General features: G+C 40.0%; 1 protein-coding gene across 4 annotated transcripts in view; it reads right to left on the bottom strand.

The window, feature by feature from the left end:
* The window catches only part of GYS2 (glycogen synthase 2), a 53,084-nt gene that overhangs the window by 20,155 nt on the left and 14,339 nt on the right, over positions 1-18,590 (bottom strand). For 3 of the 4 annotated variants that reach the window (NM_001195511.1, XM_085024505.1, XM_085024506.1), the window contains 8 exon segments: positions 757-835; positions 2,797-2,856; positions 3,483-3,589; positions 6,635-6,755; positions 7,201-7,318; positions 11,683-11,827; positions 15,883-16,065; positions 17,996-18,187. In NM_001195511.1, the coding sequence (NP_001182440.1) occupies positions 757-835; positions 2,797-2,856; positions 3,483-3,589; positions 6,635-6,755; positions 7,201-7,318; positions 11,683-11,827; positions 15,883-16,065; positions 17,996-18,187 (1,005 nt within the window). 4 annotated transcript variants of the gene reach the window in all.

The following is an 18,590-nucleotide window of genomic DNA, read 5'->3' as shown; positions in this document are numbered from 1 at the left end:
ACGGAGGGAAGAAAATGTCAGCCGTGAAAAGAATTAATAGGTGTGACTAATTTCAACAATAGGTCGTCGGCACTGTGTCATCAAACTTTGATGCCTTCAGCCTGAGACCACGCTGATGATGATGATAAGCTGTGCACTTCAGAGGAGGATAATGGGCTGAAGAACTTCCTTCACATACTGTGAACACATGATAACTTTTGTTTTTCACCTGCAGCAACCATATGAAAGGGCTGGATTTCTTGACTGTTCTTGGAACTTATTTGGAATGATTGTCCCGAAATCTTGACTCAAAATGAGCTACTCTCCCAGTTGCCACTAGGGGGGCGGTCCTCTGGTGCCTCACTGTTAACTGACAAAATTTCAATAGGTGTCTAACACACTCACCTTCTTTTTTACAACAATCCTGCTCAACTGAGATACATTCACCTTTTCTCTACAGTGACTCTGAATTCTACACTTTTGGAAAACGAAGCATTTCCTTGTCGTCATTGCAATTTTTCAACTGAACATCTTGGTTCCAAATGAATTTTTTAAGTAGATACAGAGACAAGTTCCATGAAATTGTTTAAAGGAGCTCTGAAAACGACTGATGAAAGAGAACTTACAAAGGTATCAATTGCATAAATGCCTAAGAATGACTTTTCTAGCTCTTGGGTTTAAAAATTTCCAAAATTAGCCCATTCCCATAAATCAAGATATTGATCTAAATGGACTTTAACCATTATGGGAAGTGGTGAGCACTTTTTCATTTATTACCTGAGTTGAAAAGATGGCTCTTTTCATAATTGTCAAATCGTCTCGATCCAAAATATTGTTCATGTCAGGAATTTCTCCTCTGTAGGGAAAAAATTTCAATAATCAAAATTAAAACAGCTGGCACTAATTAAGTGCTTCCTGTGTATCAGGCACCATTCTAAGCACTTCAAAAATAAATGAAAGCAAATATAGTTTCCTTATGAAACTCAGAGATAAATTCTTAAAGTGTGAGGAAGTCTGATAAAAGAACACCTTTGATAGCACAAAAGAAAGTTAAAAAATTTTTTTTCTATTCCTTTTTTTTTGCTTTTTAGGGCTGCACCCTCAGCACATGGAAGTTCCCAGGCTAGGGGTCCAGTCAGAGCTACAACTGCCAGCCTACACCACAACCACAGCAACGTGGGATCTGAGCCATGTCTGCAATCTATACCACAGCTCACGGCAATGCCAGATCCTTAACCCACTAAGTGAGGCCAGGGATCCAACCCACATCCTCATGGATACTCAGATTCGTTACCACTGAGCCACAATGGGGACTCCCCACTATTCCCTTTTTTAAAAATTTACAATGTTGTAGTAGTTTCAGGTGTACAGAAAAGTGAATCAGTTACACATACACATACGTCCATTCTTTTTTTCCCCCCATTTAGGTTATTAGAGAACATTGAGTAGACCTCCCTGTGCTACGTGGTAGGTCCTTGTTAGTTATCTACTTTTATACATAAGAGTTTGTATGTGTTAATCCCATTCTCACAATTTATCTCTCCCCTCCACAGTTTCGCCTTTAGTAAACATAAGCTTGATTTTCTTTTCTTTTCTTTTCTTTTCTTTTTTTTTTTTTTTTGGCAGCATATGGAAGGGGTCAAATCGGAGCTGCAGCTGCTGGCTATGCCACAGCCACAGAAGACCAGATCCAAGCTGCTTCTGTGACATACACCTCAGCTCAGGGCAACGCTGGATCCTTAACTCACTGAGCAAGGTCAGGGATCAAATCTGCATCCTCACGGACACTATATCAGTTCAGGTTCTTAACCTGATGAGCCCAATGGGAACTCTCATAAGTTGGATTTTGAAATCTGTGAGTTTTGTTTTGTTTTGTTTTGTTTTGTGTTTTGTCTTTTGGGGCCACACCTGCAGCATATGGAAAGCCACAAAAACACGGGATCCGAGCCGTGTCTGCCACTACATGCAGCTCACAGCAATGCTGGATCCTTAACCCACTGATTGAGGCCAGGGATCGAACCTGCATCCTCATGGATGCTAGTCATGTTCGTTAACCACTAAGCCATGACAGCAACTCCCTATGCATTTGTTTCTGTTTTATAAATGAGTTCTTTAAAGCATTAATGTCGCTGATAAGGAGGATACTCTCATTAAACAGTGCCTACTTCTGAGTAATATGTTCTAAAGTGGCCATAACTTGTCCATCTATAAGCTGATATTTTTACTGGCTAAAAAGAAATGATGCACACCTGCAACCGTGCACCAGGTGACAACACAGCTTTCTCTTCATACTGTAAAATATCCATATACTTTGTATATATTATTATTATTACTTTGTAAAGCATTTTGTTTTGGTTTTATTATTTATATTTTATTTTATTGATACATTTATATATTATATATTTAAATAATCATGTATTGTTATTAAGTTAATATGATAGTTGACATGAATTAATATGTTAATCAATAACTATATCAATATAATGTAGAAGTAAATATATTTAATGTACATTAAATCAATATATACTTTGGCTTAAAATCTCATGAAATGTCCCTCAGGTTCAGATTAACATATTTGCTCTCAATGAGATTTCCACTGCATTAGAATTTATCTGCCTATATAAATATGTTCATACAACCTGCTTGCAAATACTTGTCAGATGAAGGATAAAACAAAACCTGATCATGCGATATAATACATTTTCAAAAGCTATTAAATCCTTTATATTTTGAACAAAATAAATCTAGAGTCTAAATGGTTAAGTCTGAATAGTAAGGCCCTAAAGGTTTGAAGTGTTCAGTGTTCCAAGAACCTACCTTAATAATGCATCATACAGTTTCTTTCCAAACTTTTCCTTCACAGAATGTGCAGTGTCCCTGTGTGAATAGAAAGGTTGACAAACAATGTCATAATTTGAAGACTTTATTTGCCAGGACAGGGCTGTTGTTCCATCATTGCATTCTTTGAAATTACAGGTCTCTTTCGTATAGGCTCTTCTGTTCTTTTCTTCTTTGCCAGTTTGGCCTGAGTTAAAACCTCCGGAGCTGAGGCAACAGAACACACTGACTAGTGCAGAGAGTGTAACTTTTTTTTGCTTGAGGATAATCAGAAGAGGGTGGGGGGGGAGAGTGGGGGAGTGGATGGGGATATAGATGTAACATTGGGACTTCACTGATTATTGTTGAATCTGAGCTACAGGCGTGGAAGGGATCACGATACTAATCTTGCTACTTTGACATAGGTTTTAAAATTTCCACAATAAAATATGTTGAAAGATTCCGTATCCCTTCCATGGTAGCTCATTCCGAAGTTTTTCTACTAGCACACTTTACAGACATGACATAATCTAACATAGTAGCCCAAGGAGACGAGAACCAAGTAGTACGTGTGCTATAATCATCTTAAGGAAAAAACTGTTCACAGAAATATATCAGAAATCATGCACTTAAAAAAAATCCCTTAACACCTATTGTTCGAGAACATTTGCAAGATGTGAGGTTACCAGAGCTGTTTTCGCACTGCCTGGCCTTTCAGGGTTTCCACATTGAAATTATTTGTCTTGGCAGGCATAATGAAAAACACCACCACGGTGACATCACTTTTATGCACCTAATGAGGGATCAGAAAACACAACAGAGTCAACTACCAAAGATAAAACAAACCACATGACAGATGGACCTCAAACTGTGAAAATGAGTGCTTTGAAATTATCTTGAGATAAAAAAAGAATACGTATTTATGATTTACAACAAAATTACACCCACTGTCCTGAGGGTTTTTTTTTTTTTCACAAATTTTAAATATAGCTTTCAATAAAGATTTGTCAATTAACAACTTAAAAATCCACACATAAAATATTTCCATGGCATTGAACATCTAAAAACGATAGCAATTGCTATTGATATTGCTGCGATTTGCTGTGATTTACTGTGATTAAAAAAATACAACGTAGAAGTTCCTGCCATGACTCAGCAGAAACGAATCTGACTAGCAACAATGAGGACACAGGTTCAATCCCTGGCCTCACTCAGTAGGTTAAGGATCAGGTGTTTCTGTGAGCTGTGGTGTAGGTGGCAGATATGGCTTGGATCCTGCATTGCTGTGGCTGTGGTATAGGCCAGAGGCTACAGCTCGAATTCAACCCCTAACCTGGGAACCTCCATTAGCCATGCGTGTGACCCTAAAAAGGCAAAAAACAAACAACAACAAAAAGAACACCCACAATGTAGGAGTTCCCTCATGGCTCAGCAGGTTAAGGATCCCTCATTATCACTACTAAGGCTCTGGTTATGGCTGTGGCCCAGGTTCAATCTCAGTTTTGGGGAACTTCCACGTGCTGTGGGCACGCTGCCTTCCCCGCCAAAAAAACCCACAACATAAATGTGAGCTGATATTCTTTAAAATTTCAAATTGGAAAGTTAATGGAGATTTTGTCTGGGTTGTTTCTGCTTGTTATAGCTAATTCACGCTGATTTGCAAAAATGATTATTTACATTTTTTTCCATTTAAGGTCTTGATTCTCCTGATGTTGTGTTTTGATTTTTTTAGCCCTAAAGTAAAGAAACAAGCATGTGCCCGGAATTTTTGGTGTAGTAGGCACTGTGCTGGGTGCTTTAAATGCGTAATTTCACTCAAGCCTGGTAATAACTGAGCACAATATTGATCACTCTCCTCATTAATCTCAAAAGAGAAAGACAAGAGTTTCAGTATTTTGTTTGAGCTCTTAACACAGGTTCTCAAAACTGGGATTCAAACTGGTAGGGTTTTTTTTTTTTTTTTTGACTCTACAATTTATTTACTTTTCTTCTGTCAACAAATACCATTGACCCGAAATTTTTCAGAAGGAAAATGACATGCCAAACAGCTGTGGGAATGAAAGCATAAACTTACGCAAAACTCCGAACACATGAATGCTCTTGTATTCTGAAACTAGCTCCCGATCGTGGGCACTTTACCATCTAATCTGTGGTCTCTGCCCTCCAGGACCTGATATTCTATTCAAAACATCTACAGGAGCCAAAGAATAGGAAACTCACCACCCCTGACCCCCACCCCTGTGTAGCCAAGGTGCTATTAACGAATAAACGTACTATATGAAAAGAGAATGCCTTCTTTTAATTTCTCCAAGGACTACAATTATCTTCAAGGTCTAGAATATGAGAAACTGAATTTTGCTTCACATATAAAACTAAAGTAATTATTTAATAAATGTATGGATAAATAAATAATGTCCTTAAACATTATACACTTTTGATATAGTTGTGTGTTCCTCTATAAAACTTATTGAATAGATACATACCAGGAAATACTATGAAATCAGATTATTCCAGTTTATTTCTTAAATAATCTTTCCTGTCTTTAGTTCTGTGTGACAGGTTTGGGTTTTTTAGTCATGTGGTTTTAGTAAATCTCTTAGCATACTTGGTCCAGTGTCTGCTCTAAGGCAAGGATAAATCTATGTCTAGGAAATAAAAGTGTTAACTGGAGCCAGTACAGAGCTTGGGAAACTTTAGGTTTAACTTGGTAATTCGGTAAGACTGGACTTCTACACTGGTCTCATATTTTTGTTACTTATTCTCTAATTTTATGTGATGAGATTAGGATATAAGCCAATAACTTCCATCCAGAGCTATGGCATAGTACTTTTATTGACAGAGGTTTTATTGCTGGATTAGTTCAGAATTTATTTTAAATCCCACCCTCCTGAGCAAAAAAAGTGATTCCATATTTGGGAATGGGAAACGCCTTTCCCTCCTTTGTGTTTCTTTGTGGTGGCTTATCTCCTTAATTTCACAGCTCAAGATTTTCAAAGGAAGAGGCATGGCTAGTCTGTTGGGAGAGAAGTAGAGTTTGTGTGTGTCTGCCCTGTTCTACCTACAGAGGGCATCCGCTTGGCTGTCAGACGTGTTGTTCATGTTTTTCTGAAGGCTTGCTCCGGTGGGGGAGAAGATGGAAATAGCCAGAGAGATGAGTGGAGGTCTAATACCATGAAGTTTAATACCAAGGGCCAATTAGGAAGCTTACCCAAGCCACATCTTCCATTACAGTCTGTATTTGTTTTTGAAAAGGTGAGATTTCATTCTCCATTTGATTTCTCTATGTTTATCTTTCAATTATTTACAAACTCTTGGGAGATGAGTACGAAGGGGGATGCTATATGGTCGTCTTAAGGAGTTCCCGTTATGGCTCAGTGGTAACAAACCCAGCTAGTATCCATGAGGATGCAGGTTTGATCCCTGGCCCTGTTCAGTGGGTTAAGGATCTGGCGTTGTCCTGAGCTGCGGTGTAGGTCACAGACACGGCTCAGATCCCAAGTTGCTGTGGCTGTGGCGTAGGCAGGCAGCTACAGCTCTGATTTGACCTCTAGCCTGGGAACTTCCACATTCCACAGATGTGGTCCTAAAAAGAAAAAAAACAAAAACAAAAACACAGCACATATAATGTGATAAGCATGTGGCTCTCTTTAAAAATACCTGACAAAATAAACAAATACACAAGTGAATGATGTGGCATCCTAACATGTTAACTGAAAGACCCCAAGCCATTTTAAGTCTTCAAAATTATATATTCTTCAGAAAACTCTAAGAGGCTAGAAAGTTCTTTACTTCCCACAGAAGAAAATCCTCCTATAAAAGCACTTCAGGGCATCCTTACCCGCAGCAGAAAATTTAGCCTGGATAAGGATTCCAGGAAGATGTCAGCTCCTTTATTTGAAAACTCGTACCTCCCAGCAATGAAGAGGAACAATGTTTTTTCCAGATCAAAGTCCAGGTGACTAAAACAAAACAAAAACAGGTTCAAATGAAATAAAGCAACAGTAACAAAATGTACACACGAGTTCAGTTAAAGTACAAAGGGGGCTGGGAAAGATAAACATTTACTCTAACAATCCTGTTTTCTCCGTATTTTTTTTTTTTTTTAAATAGAGTAAAGCGGGAGTTCCCGTTGTGGCACAGTGGTTAACGAATCCGACTAGGAACCATGAGGTTGTGGGTTCGGTCCCTGCCCTTGCTCAGTGGGTTAAGGATCCGGCGTTGCCGTGAGCTGTGGTGTAGGTTGCAGACACGGCTTGGATCCTGCGTTGCTGTGGCTCTGGCGTAGGCCAGTGGCTACAGCTCCGATTGGACCCCTAGCCTGGGAACCTCCATATGCGGCCCAAGAAATAGCAAAAAGACAAAAAAAAAAAAAAAAAAAAAAAAAAAAAATAGAGTAAAGCATACCCATAGAAATGACCTCGAACAAAATCTTGGATTCTAGCCTTGTACATGGCATGTAGGTTTTGAAATTCATGTACTGCTGAAAATTTCTTAACATTCAAGCCATTTGGTGTAACTACGTCTGGAGAAACAAAAAGAAACCATTATGAAAAAATCTCTTTTGGGAGAGGGTAGTATTGTAAAAAAACAAAACAAAACAAAAACTTTTTTTAAATCTGTATTAAGTTAGATGTCAATTAACATTTCCAGTGTCTGACTGTCATAGAATCGAAAATTGAAAAAACTTCACTGTAAATTGCTGAGGAAAATTGGGAGTACCTTACTGAAATAACACTGAGACAGGGGTTATGAAATAGTCTAATAGCAAAAATAGTCATTGTCAGAGTTTTCGTTTATTGCTTGCTTGCAGTGCACCAGGCACTGCTCTAAACACCTTGCAATGTAATCCTTGCACCTGAGAGAGCAGAGGCTTTTATTTGCATTTTCAGAGGCAGAAACTGAAACAGAGTTGTTACAGAATTTGTTCCAGAACACAAGTGTCAGGAAGAGGAAAACCCATGTTTTTTCTGGGTTTTTCCTAACCCTAACCCCTAACCCCTAACCTTAACCCTAACCCTAACCATATCTGCCTCCACCAGCTGTGTCCTCCTGTGCGCTAAACTACCTCGTGTCACCATATCTTGACCAAGTATGTGGCAAATGTTCTGTCTGTATGGAACACTGGAAAGATAGCCCTATATTCCTAATACATAACTAATTCTTTCCACCTAGAAGATGTGGTTGCTCAGGCAGGAAGATTTTTTTTTTACTTTTGGTTTTCAGGAATATTGGTCTGTGATAAGAAAGCTCTAAAAACTGCTTAGAATACATAAGGGGAATCACCTATTGAGTTGAACACATGGGTTACTGCCTTGAGTAGCAGTAAAAACAAAAGTAATAAAAAATTTAGCACATGGCAATGAAAGTTTTTGCACTGGAGATCGGAGCTAGAATTCTAAGTATGCCATCACTTTGAAGGATATTTTATTTTAGTAGGCTGCTCCCTTACAATGGTTCCACAAATCAACCCAAGCTTCTCCCTCATTTCTTGTGGGGGCGGGGGGAGGGAGAAGAACAGCTGTTCTTATGACTTTTTTAACTAAGTAATCAGGCGTTTGCTATATTCATTTACATATCTTGCCACAGCAGAGTCAATATTAGGTTTCATGTGAATAATTCCTAGGTAACTATAGAGTGTCACCAGGATAGCAGACAACCCTCTTTATACAATGTATTTCTCTTTATATACAAATATATATATATATATATATATATATATATATATTTTTTTTTTTTTTTTTTTGGTTGCTCTGTGGCATATGGAGTTCCCCACCCAGGGGTCAGATCTGAGCCATAGTTGCAACCTAAGCCATAGCTGCAGCAATGCTGGATCCTTAACCCACTGTGCTGGGCCAGAGAGCAAACCTGTATCTCAGCACTCCAAAGACCCCACCGATCCCATAGCGCCACAGTGGGAACTCCTCTTTCTATAACATTTATATTGGGCTCACTTTATTCCAGACTCTATGGTAGTTGATGAATATTAATTTCATTTTCATCAGACCGTATGAGGTAAGTTCTTTTCACTGTCCCCACTTTACAAATGAAGAAACTGGCCTGAAGAGAGTTATCTGCCCAAGGTCAAGTGACTGCCGAGTAACAGAGGTAAGATGTAAAGTCAAGGCAGCCTGGCTCTGGGGTCTACATCCTTATCCCCTCTTTCAGGCAGCTGGACTGTCCAAAAAGATGGAGAAGGCAGGACTGTATATGAAGGCCACCTTATTGTGACTTTAATTCTTCTAGAATTTTCTCACAGTTTCACAATTAAAAATAAAAGGTGTATCTTGACAAATACCATCTGATATCACTTATATGTGGGATTTAATATACGATATAAATGAACTAATCCACAAAATACTGACTCACAGACACAGAGAATAGACTCATGGTTGCCAAGGTGGGAGAGGGGTGTTGAGGAGAGAATTTGGGATTAGCAGATGCAAACTACTATATATAGTGTGAATAAATAACAAGGTCCTACTATATAGCACAGGGAACTATATTCAATATCCTGTGATAAACCATAATGGAAAAATATGAGAAGAACATATATGTGTATAACTGAATCACTTTGCTATAGAGCAGGAATTAACATAACACTATAAATCAACTACAATAAAATAAATTTAAAAAATAGGAGCTCCCATTGTGGCTTAGCAGGTTAAGAACCCAACATAGTATCCTTGAGAATGCAGGTTCAATCCCTAGCCTCACTTAGTGGGTTAAGGATCTAGTGTTGCTGCAAGCTTTGGTGTAGGTCACAGATTTGGCTTGAACCTGGCGTTGCTGTGGCTCTGACTTAGGTTGGCAGCTGCAGATCTCGTTTGACCCCTAGCTTGGGAACTTCCATGTGCCAGAGGTGTGCTCCCCACCAAAAAAAAAAGGGTGTGTCTTGAAATTAATTGTCTCAGTTTATTAGCCTAAAGAATTAGGTCAATGAGATCTAACATCCATATTCCTAGTACAGGATAATCTCACACATAGAGGTCTACATGAAGTGGAGTCTAGCGCTCCAGAGAAGAGAGAGAGAAAGGTTTTATTAGGAGTATTTGCCTATTTCCAGGTGTAAATATACTCTCCATGACTGATTTCAAGATACTAATATAAAAACAGAATTAAGAAAGGATATAAAGTAACATTACATAGTATTTCCACCACACAAATGCAATAGATATAAACAAAGTATTTATCATGATAAAATACAGTAAAATAATTAGGAAGTGATGTCTTTTAAGTAGTTATTAATTTTGTTTTTAGTGTAGTATTTAATTGTAAGCTTACATAATTTAATTTCCAATAATGTCTGTGTTTAGCAACCATCTCACAAATTTCCTGAAATTTAATAATAGGCTCTTATGAGCCAGGATGATCTGGTTCCAGCACAGCATTACCTACACTTTTTAAACCTTATGTCTTAAGCTGTGTAGGCAACATGTGACATTTAAGGCCTAGATGTGTGTGCATGTGTGTTTTCATGTGTATAGTTCTTAAAAATAAATAATAAAAAAACTAGACATCCTGATAGAGAATAATACACATGGACAAATAGATTCAATACCAATGCAAAAGGTAAAATAATATTAAAACTCAGTATTCAAAGACAAATGGATATGCCATACCACTTTCTACATATCTCATTGGCAAAGACTAAAAAAATAAATAATTCATTTTGGTAAGAATGTGCAAGAGTTCCTGTTGTGACTCAGCAGGTTAAGGACCTGACATAGTCTTTGTGAGGATTCAGGTTCAATCCATGGCCTTGCTCAGTGGGTTAAGGATCCAGTGTTGCTGCAAACTGTGGTGTAGGTCGCAGGTACAGCTTGGGTCCAGTGTTGCTGTGGTGTAGGCCTCTGCTGCAGCTCTGATTTGCCCCCTGGCCTGGAAACGTCCATGTGCTGCAGGTGCAATCATAAAAAAGAAAAAAGAATGTATGGAAATAGGCACTCTTTTATTTTTGTGTTGGATTTCACCCTGCCACTGATGATAATATATATTCTCTAACTTCCTTGGCCTCTTTGCACTGCTTTCTCATCATTCAGAAGCATATGACTGGTTGATTCTGAATCCCTCATCTGCTTCCTATCTGCTTGGAAACAGGGCAGGGGTGTGGGTAGGGGTTGGAAATTACATTTTTGTCTTACTTCAGCTTTGCTGGTGGGAGGTGGGGTCACATTTTATGAATAGTGCTGCTTGGCATTGCAACCTCTGGATGGCTATGGGGCTAGTTCCCAGAAAACCTTGCAGGAAAATCTTGGGAGAAGTACAATAGGCTTCTACTGAGGAAGAAGAATGAAGTAATGTTATAAGATGCAGGACTGGGATAGTCTCACACAAATTTCTGCTATTTTTTGAACTTTTATTTTCTTAAAATAGAAAAGTCAGCTCAGTGTCCTTAGACACAGGAAGTCATTCTGACAACCCAGTTCAGAACTAGGGCATCTTGGAGTTTTGGCTCAGCGGGATAGTGTTCATGAGGATGTGGGTTCTATCCCTGGACCTGCTCAGTGGGTTAAGGATCTGGCCTTGCCATAAGCTGTGGTATAGATCACAGATGCATTGAGATCTTGCATCTGGGGTGCAGTTCGACCCCCAGCCTGGGAAATTCCATATGCCACCAAGGTGTTGCCCTAAAACAAAGGCATCTCAAGCATAGACTTTTTATTCAACAAGCACAGATTTTGCATGACTATGTTCCGTATAGAGCTTACTGTTCTACAAAGGTACTGAAAATGAAAATTAAAATATACTTCAAGCTTTGGGTGGTAATAGTGAATGCAATTGTTCCTCTATTTATTATTTTATACATTTTTGTTTAAAACAAAATCCTCATACTCTAAAGTCACTTAGAACTGAAAGGCTGGTGGCAAAGTCAGGGATAATAATTACCAGGCTTTCTCTTCAGCATATGTTCTGCCTCTATTGCTGTTATTTCGGAAACTGTGGTGAACACATGAGCACAATGGACAGAAGCGCGCTCCATGCAGTACCGGTGGTAAATCTGCCTCTCTCCAGCCTCTTTGTCTATGTTAAACTGTTAAAACAAAACAACACACATACACACATATGCGTTTACTTACACCAATCCTGCTACACAAGCAAAATAAAGTCATATGTTTCTCATATCGTTTTTCCTTAAGATTGTGTGAAAAAAAATTTTTTTTCTGGTGTTTTTAGAGCCACACCTGAGGCACATGGAAGTTCCTGGGCTAGGGGTCGAATCGGAGTTGTAACTGCTAACTTACGCCAAAGCCACAGAAATGCAGGATCCAAGCTGCGTCTGTGATCTACACCACAGCTCACAACAACACCAGATCCTTAACCCACTGAGCAAGGCCAGGGATCGAACCTGCATCCTCTTAGATACTAGTCAGGTTTGTTACCACTGAGCAATGATGGGAACTCAAAGACTGAGCAGAAAAAAGTAATAATAAAATTTTATCAAGCCCATTGCTGAAATGCATACTTTCCACTTTGCTATAATCATAGAGAATTCTTGGGGTTTTTTGGTGCTTTAATTATCCTTTGACATTTTACAATATTTTATTTTTGAATATTTTATAAATATTCTTTCTCCAAAGTCTTCGTCATATTTTTTCCATAAGCCATGAAACAAAGCTGATCTTAAACTTGGTACTGAAAGTAAGGATAATTATTATCATCATCTACCACTGAAAGGATACTGGACAAAGGGAAAAGACACATGCTTTTCCATGCTATGTAACTCCCAACACTGTAAAATTTCAAGGAGTGTACCATTACTTTAATTAGATGGTGTGTTAGATTGTGCAATCATCCAGGATTCTGGGCATCTTAAGCTAAAAAAAAAAAAAAACCAAACCCCCAACAATTACATAATTGGCAACCATTTTACTTAGTTACTGAATGTTGTCTCATATAGCTGCATATGAAACTAGCAGTGTCAAAGAGAAAAAAGAATATAAAGTTTCTGGCATTATATTAGCAGGGTGCTTTTTGAAATAAATATTATTAGAAGTTCACCCTGTGAATCAGACACTCTTCTAAGCATGATATTGTATTTAATCCTCCTAAACCACTGAGAGATGTATTTTGTCTTCATTTTATGGAGAGGGGAAATTGAAGCTTTTAGAGGTTAAAAAACCAGCCCAAGGCCACAGTTCTATTAAATATCTTAGCAGAGCCCCCAATTGGCCCCTAATCAATCTGACTCCATGTGTGGGTTCTCACCTGCTTTTAAATCAATTAGATTTCACCACAAGTCAGTCCCAATAGTGACTGTATCATATAGAGAAATATACTAAAAATGCTCATTAGATGATGCTGTTTATTACAACAAGGACCTTCCTAGTGCCTTTTTTCTTGACTGTAATATTTGCAACCATCTCTGAAAATGTTTGAATCAAGGCGCCATATGGCATCCTTAAGTCAGCAGACGTTTTCTTCAAAATTCTGTATGGCTAGTCTCATTCAATCAACCAAATCTCTCATCCAATCTACATTTGCTTAGTAACCTACATATTTCTGTTGCTTTCAAAGAGCTTATGAATGACTGAGAGAGCAGGTAAAAATGAGGCAGAAATGAATAAGTGCCTGAGTAAGGTATAGGACCAGAGAGGGTCTGATTCATCCTGGCTGAGGAGAAGGAAAAGTATTTCATATTATATACGTATTTGTGTTCTCAGCATCACCTCTAGAATGTAAGATTTCCACAGACAAGGAGCATGACTTATTAATCCTTGTATCTCCAAGCTGGATGAATGAAATGGCATTTGGACTGGGGCATGAAAGTTTAATTTGGGGAAAGGTAATTTTGGTCTGAAAAATTTAGTTGCCCTAAAGAAAAGTGTATAAAGTCAGATGGCATGTGCAGAAAATAGGACATCTGATGTGACTGTGGTATTCGGTGCAGAGTGTAGGGGACATAATAGGGCAATATTCCAGTAGGATGTAATAGGACCAGATCCCAGAAGTCCCTGAGGACAAGACTAGAAATTTAGTCTTGACAATGACAAGCACTGAAAGGGCTCCTTAGAGGTATGGGAAAGACAGGCTTCTGTTTGGGAAAGACAGGCTTCTGTTTAAGAAAAACGCTGGGGAGTTCCCGTTGTGGCGCAGTGGTTAACAAATCCGATTAGGAACCATGAGGTTTCGGGTTCGATCCCTGCCCTTGCTCAGTGGGTTAATGATCCGGCGTTGCCGTGAGCTGTGGTGTGGGTTGCAGATGTGGCTCTGGCGTAGGCTGGCAGCTACAGCTCCAATTAGACCCCTAGCCTGGGAACATCCCATATGCCGTGGGAGCAGCCCAAGAAATGGCAAAAAAAAAAAAAAAAAGAAAAAGAAAAATGCTGGAATGAAATGTTTCCTATCTCATTGAGTTTTTGTGAAGATGAGATAACACCTATCAAATGTTTAGAAAAGTGCTTGCCATGTGGGAAGGGCTCAATGATTTCGCCTATTGCTACTATTTAGTGTTATTTCTTTGTCGTTGCTGTTATTGTAGAGAATAGTAAGATTTCATATAGGGGTAGCACGTAACATTTGAATATTTAGAGGTGAGAAGATGGGATTTCTAAGTGAGTGAACTAAGTGTGCAAAGATACAGGGGAAGGTAACAGAGGCCTGGAGAGCCCCAAAATTGAAGTCGACCAGCTCAACTAGGTCAAAGGAAAGAGTTAAAATCCACCAAACAACTGTCTATGGCTTCCTTCATCATTTTCTAATCCCAAACAGCCCTCTCCTCACATTCCCATCCAGGAAATCCCATTGTTATCAAGAAAAGAGAGTGCAGGAGTTCCCATCATGGCTCAGTGGTTAATGAATCCGACTAGGAACCCTGAGGTTGCGGGTTTGATCCCTGGCCTTGCTCGGTGGGTTAAGGATCCGGCGTTGTCGTGAGCTGTGATGTAGGTTGCAGAAATAAAAATAAAAATAATTTCTTAAGAGAAATAAAAAAAAACCTCTGAGTATAACTTTGCACTCTCATGATCTGAGTAGTAGTATTCAAATAATACCAACACACACAAACATACACACACTCACACAAATACACATTCTGTTTCATAGAATCCTAGAACTTTTTAAACTGGAGGAGTCTTTAGAAAACAACTTTCTAACTCTCTAATTTTCCTAATGAAACAGAACCTTAAAATGCTAAATTGACTTGGCTGGCAATATAGACACTAAAGCTGGAAAACTCCTGACTTTTTGGTACTCAAATGCTTGATATAGACAGATAGATAGATAGATATCTGACAAGATGAGATGAAAATGTACTCTTTTTTTTTTTTTTTGTCTTTTTAGGCATAAACAACCTGAACTTCAGTAAGTCTTGGGACCAGGTGTGTGATTGCTATGCCAGGTCCACCCCCGTGGCATATGGAAGTACCTGGGCTAGTGGTTGAATCAGAGCTGCAGCTGCCAGCCTACACCACAGCTACAGCAACTCAGAACCCAAGCAGCGACTGTGACCTACACCACAGCTCATGGCAATGCGGGATCCTTAACCCAATGATTCGGCCTGGGGATCAAACCCACCTCCTCGTGGATATTATTCTGGTTAGTTATCTCAAAGCCATAAGGGGAACTTCCCAGGTGTGTGATTCTAATTTTAAAAAAGCAATCTGGGTTTTGGCCAGGTTTGAGTCCCAGCCCATGGGTTCAAGTCCCAGTCCAAGTCTTGGCTGGGTTAGAGTCCTGGCACCCAGGTTCGAGTCCCAGTCTGGGGTGCACGGTTTCAACAGTACATAATGCCTAGAATCCCTGTCCTGTACCTGCATGCGGATCCAGGGACCTCGCAGCATTTCCAAGCATGACCCCAGGGAAAACAACAGCCCCACCTCAGTCCTCAGTGTTTTACTCTCACCACGCCCCTTTGGGTCTTGGATCTGTTGCTCCAAAGTGGACAGATGTCTGGCCTTTCACTGCTACACTCTGCTGCACTCTGAAAAGTTAAATGCTCTGAGTTCTCCGTCACCTCGGGGGAGGCTTGGTCATGAGTATTGATTAGTTAAAAGGTCATCTCTACCCCTGGATGGAAGATGAAAGTTGAAGATCAATACTTCCCATCCTTCAGCTTCAAAGAGGGGAGAAGGTGGAGGGACTAATTACCTTATCGAGATGGTTGTAGAAATCTATGTTTGCCGCACAGAGATACCTCCCAAGCAGCGTGGCGTGGGTGGTAAATACCGTAGCGATCGGAAGTTTCCGGGCTCGAGAAAGGATCAGTCCAGTCCCTGCCTGCCATTCATGAAATTGGGCAATGACGTGTTTCCCGTCTGCATGATCTGTCACCTACATCAAAAGAGAAGCTTTTAGAATAGTTAGCATGCATCAGAATCACCTGGAAGGCTTGGTAAGCACTAATGTCTGAGTCCCATCCCATATAATTAAAAAGTTCTGAGCTAGGGGAAGAATGTGCATTTCATACAAGTATGCAGGCAAAACATTCTTTGAGAACCTCAGACTTAGGCTAAGACCTTTGTACTTTAAGGTACTTCAAAAAATTCCTCGCAGCTCTTAACCATTGCATAGATCAGCGGGAGCAAAGAGGCGACAGCAGAAACGAGGCTTGCCCAGCAGCCTTGGATCCTTTTCAATGTCTTTCCCTTTCGAATCAAAGAAAATCTGTTTCTGGAACTGCCTCTTTTAGAGAAAATTGGGGCTGTCACTTTTCCGCGTCTCTTCCCTCTAATTTCCTGTAACAGAAAGGATGGCCTCAGAAACGCGCAGGCATGCGCTCATGCTCGCAGAAGCTGGCCTCAGTCCTGGGGGCATTGGCTCAGGGACACAGCAGAGGAAGAGGTGGTTTCAGAACGCAATGATAACAAGACTGCCTTTCTGTCATTAGGCCAGATCTGGTTAGGACCCGGACTCTTTTCCAATTCTGTCACCAAGACAAAGCAACAGCACGGCCCCTTCAACTGACCTTCCCTTGGAGGCAGTCCTTTATCAGAAGTCATACCGGTCAAGAAGACGCTTGCCCAAGACACAGTTCTGTGATTTGTCCCCAGACCACACCCCAGTTTGCTAGGGATGCTCTTCATTCTCCGGTTTTTAAGTTAGGCATAATTATTGAGTGCAGGGAGGTCCCGTCGTGGCACAGTGGTTAACGAATCTGACTAGGAACCATGAGGCTGCTGTTCCATCCCTGGCCTTGCTCAGTGGGTTAAGGATCCGGCATTGCTGTGAGCTGCGTGTAGGTGGCAAATGCGGCTCGGATATGGTGCTGCTGTGGCTCTGGCGTAGGCGGGTGGCTACAGCTCCCATTAGACCCCTAGCCTGGGAACCTCCACATGCCTCAGGAAGCAGCCCTGCGGTGGGGGAGGGGGGATTATTGAGTGCGGGCTTAGCTCATTTAACAAGGACTGATTTCTTTTCCTTTTTTTTTTTTTTTTTTTGATGAAATTTTAATGGGGTATACTCGATGTACAATGTTGTGTTAGAACAAAGACTGGGTTTTTTTTAGGGCCACACCTGCAGCATAAGGCAGTTCCCAGGCTAGGGGTCAAATCAGAGCTGTAGCTACCAGCCTATGCCACAGCCACAGCAACTAAGGATCTGAGCCATATCTGCAACCTACGCCGCAGTTCACAGCAACGCCAGATCATTTAACCCGCTGAGCCAGGGATTGAACCTGCAACCTCATGGATACTAGTTGGGTTCATTACTGCTGAGCCACAATGGAAACTCCACACAATGACTGATTTCTAATGCTCTTATTTTTTTAACATCCAAGAAGTATTTCACCACTATGGACTCCTTACCAACTGCTTAGATCACTTCAGCCTTTAGCAAATGATGGAAAAATCTAAAAGCCACTGCAGTCCCACAAGCCCTCATGCATGAACAATACCAAATATTTCAAGCCATTTTTCATTCTTCTGATTCTAGAATTCATGTCAATAGTGCATGGCATATACTATTTTTTTGCATATATATTGAATACTATCTAGGTACCAGGCAACATAATTATGATATCCACATCGTTCTCATTAAACCTGGCATGATGTAAATATTAAGAAACATTATTACTGCCCTGTTCCAAAGGCTGGCATTTAGTTCCAGGAGGGCTGCACATTTCCTCAGATTCCTTTGAGACGTTTAAGACAATGAATAATGGCATCATCTCGAAAGTCGCTTAATCTAAAAATCAGAAGATTATTGCTGGGCACAGAGAACAGCTGTTCTTCTTCTCCATTGTCAACTATACAGTAAACTGTACCTCTTTTAAGAACCAGGCAGTTAAGGATCCAAATATCAGCATATCATTGGCTTCTTGGTCATGATAAGGAATGCCGACATTGCATGCTTCCCAGAGGTCACCTTTCCACTTGTCCAGGTTCCAAGCTGAGTAGCCTATGTCAAAGAGCACCACATAAGGACTCCCTTCTATCAGCCATCTTCCAAAGTGCACCTGTCGTATAAAGAACACACAGCCATGCAGAAATACTAGGCAACGCAAGGGAGGAAAATATATTTGTGCTTAGAAACTATAAACTGTTATTTGGAGCTCAACAGCAGTGGTAACACAAAGCATCTGATGTTTGAGCCTGAAGAGGAAATGGGCTCGCAACCATTCATCTAGATCATCTAGTTGCACTTCATTAAATGTGGTCACTTAAAAATGAAGTATATAGATCATGTAATCTCCTTTCTTCTGTCCCTCATTGCCCTCCTGTGACCTTGAGCTTATAGTTTTCGAATTTAATATTATGGTTCATGTTTTTATGACAGAGTTTTAAGATGAACTGTTCTGTATCTTTAACAACTTGGAGTTGGCTATGTCTGTGGTATCACTTGTTTTCCTTTATGCAGTG

Source organism: Sus scrofa, chromosome 5 (assembly GCF_054392235.1).
Source record: "Sus scrofa isolate SSC_HxYL_T2T_F1_AM1 chromosome 5, Sscrofa_HxYL_maternal_Yorkshire_Landrace_v2.0, whole genome shotgun sequence".
In the NCBI taxonomy this organism is placed as follows: domain Eukaryota; kingdom Metazoa; phylum Chordata; class Mammalia; order Artiodactyla; family Suidae; genus Sus; species Sus scrofa.
The sequence above is the reverse complement of the archived record's forward strand: the minus strand, read 5'-3'. Positions and strand labels throughout refer to the sequence as shown.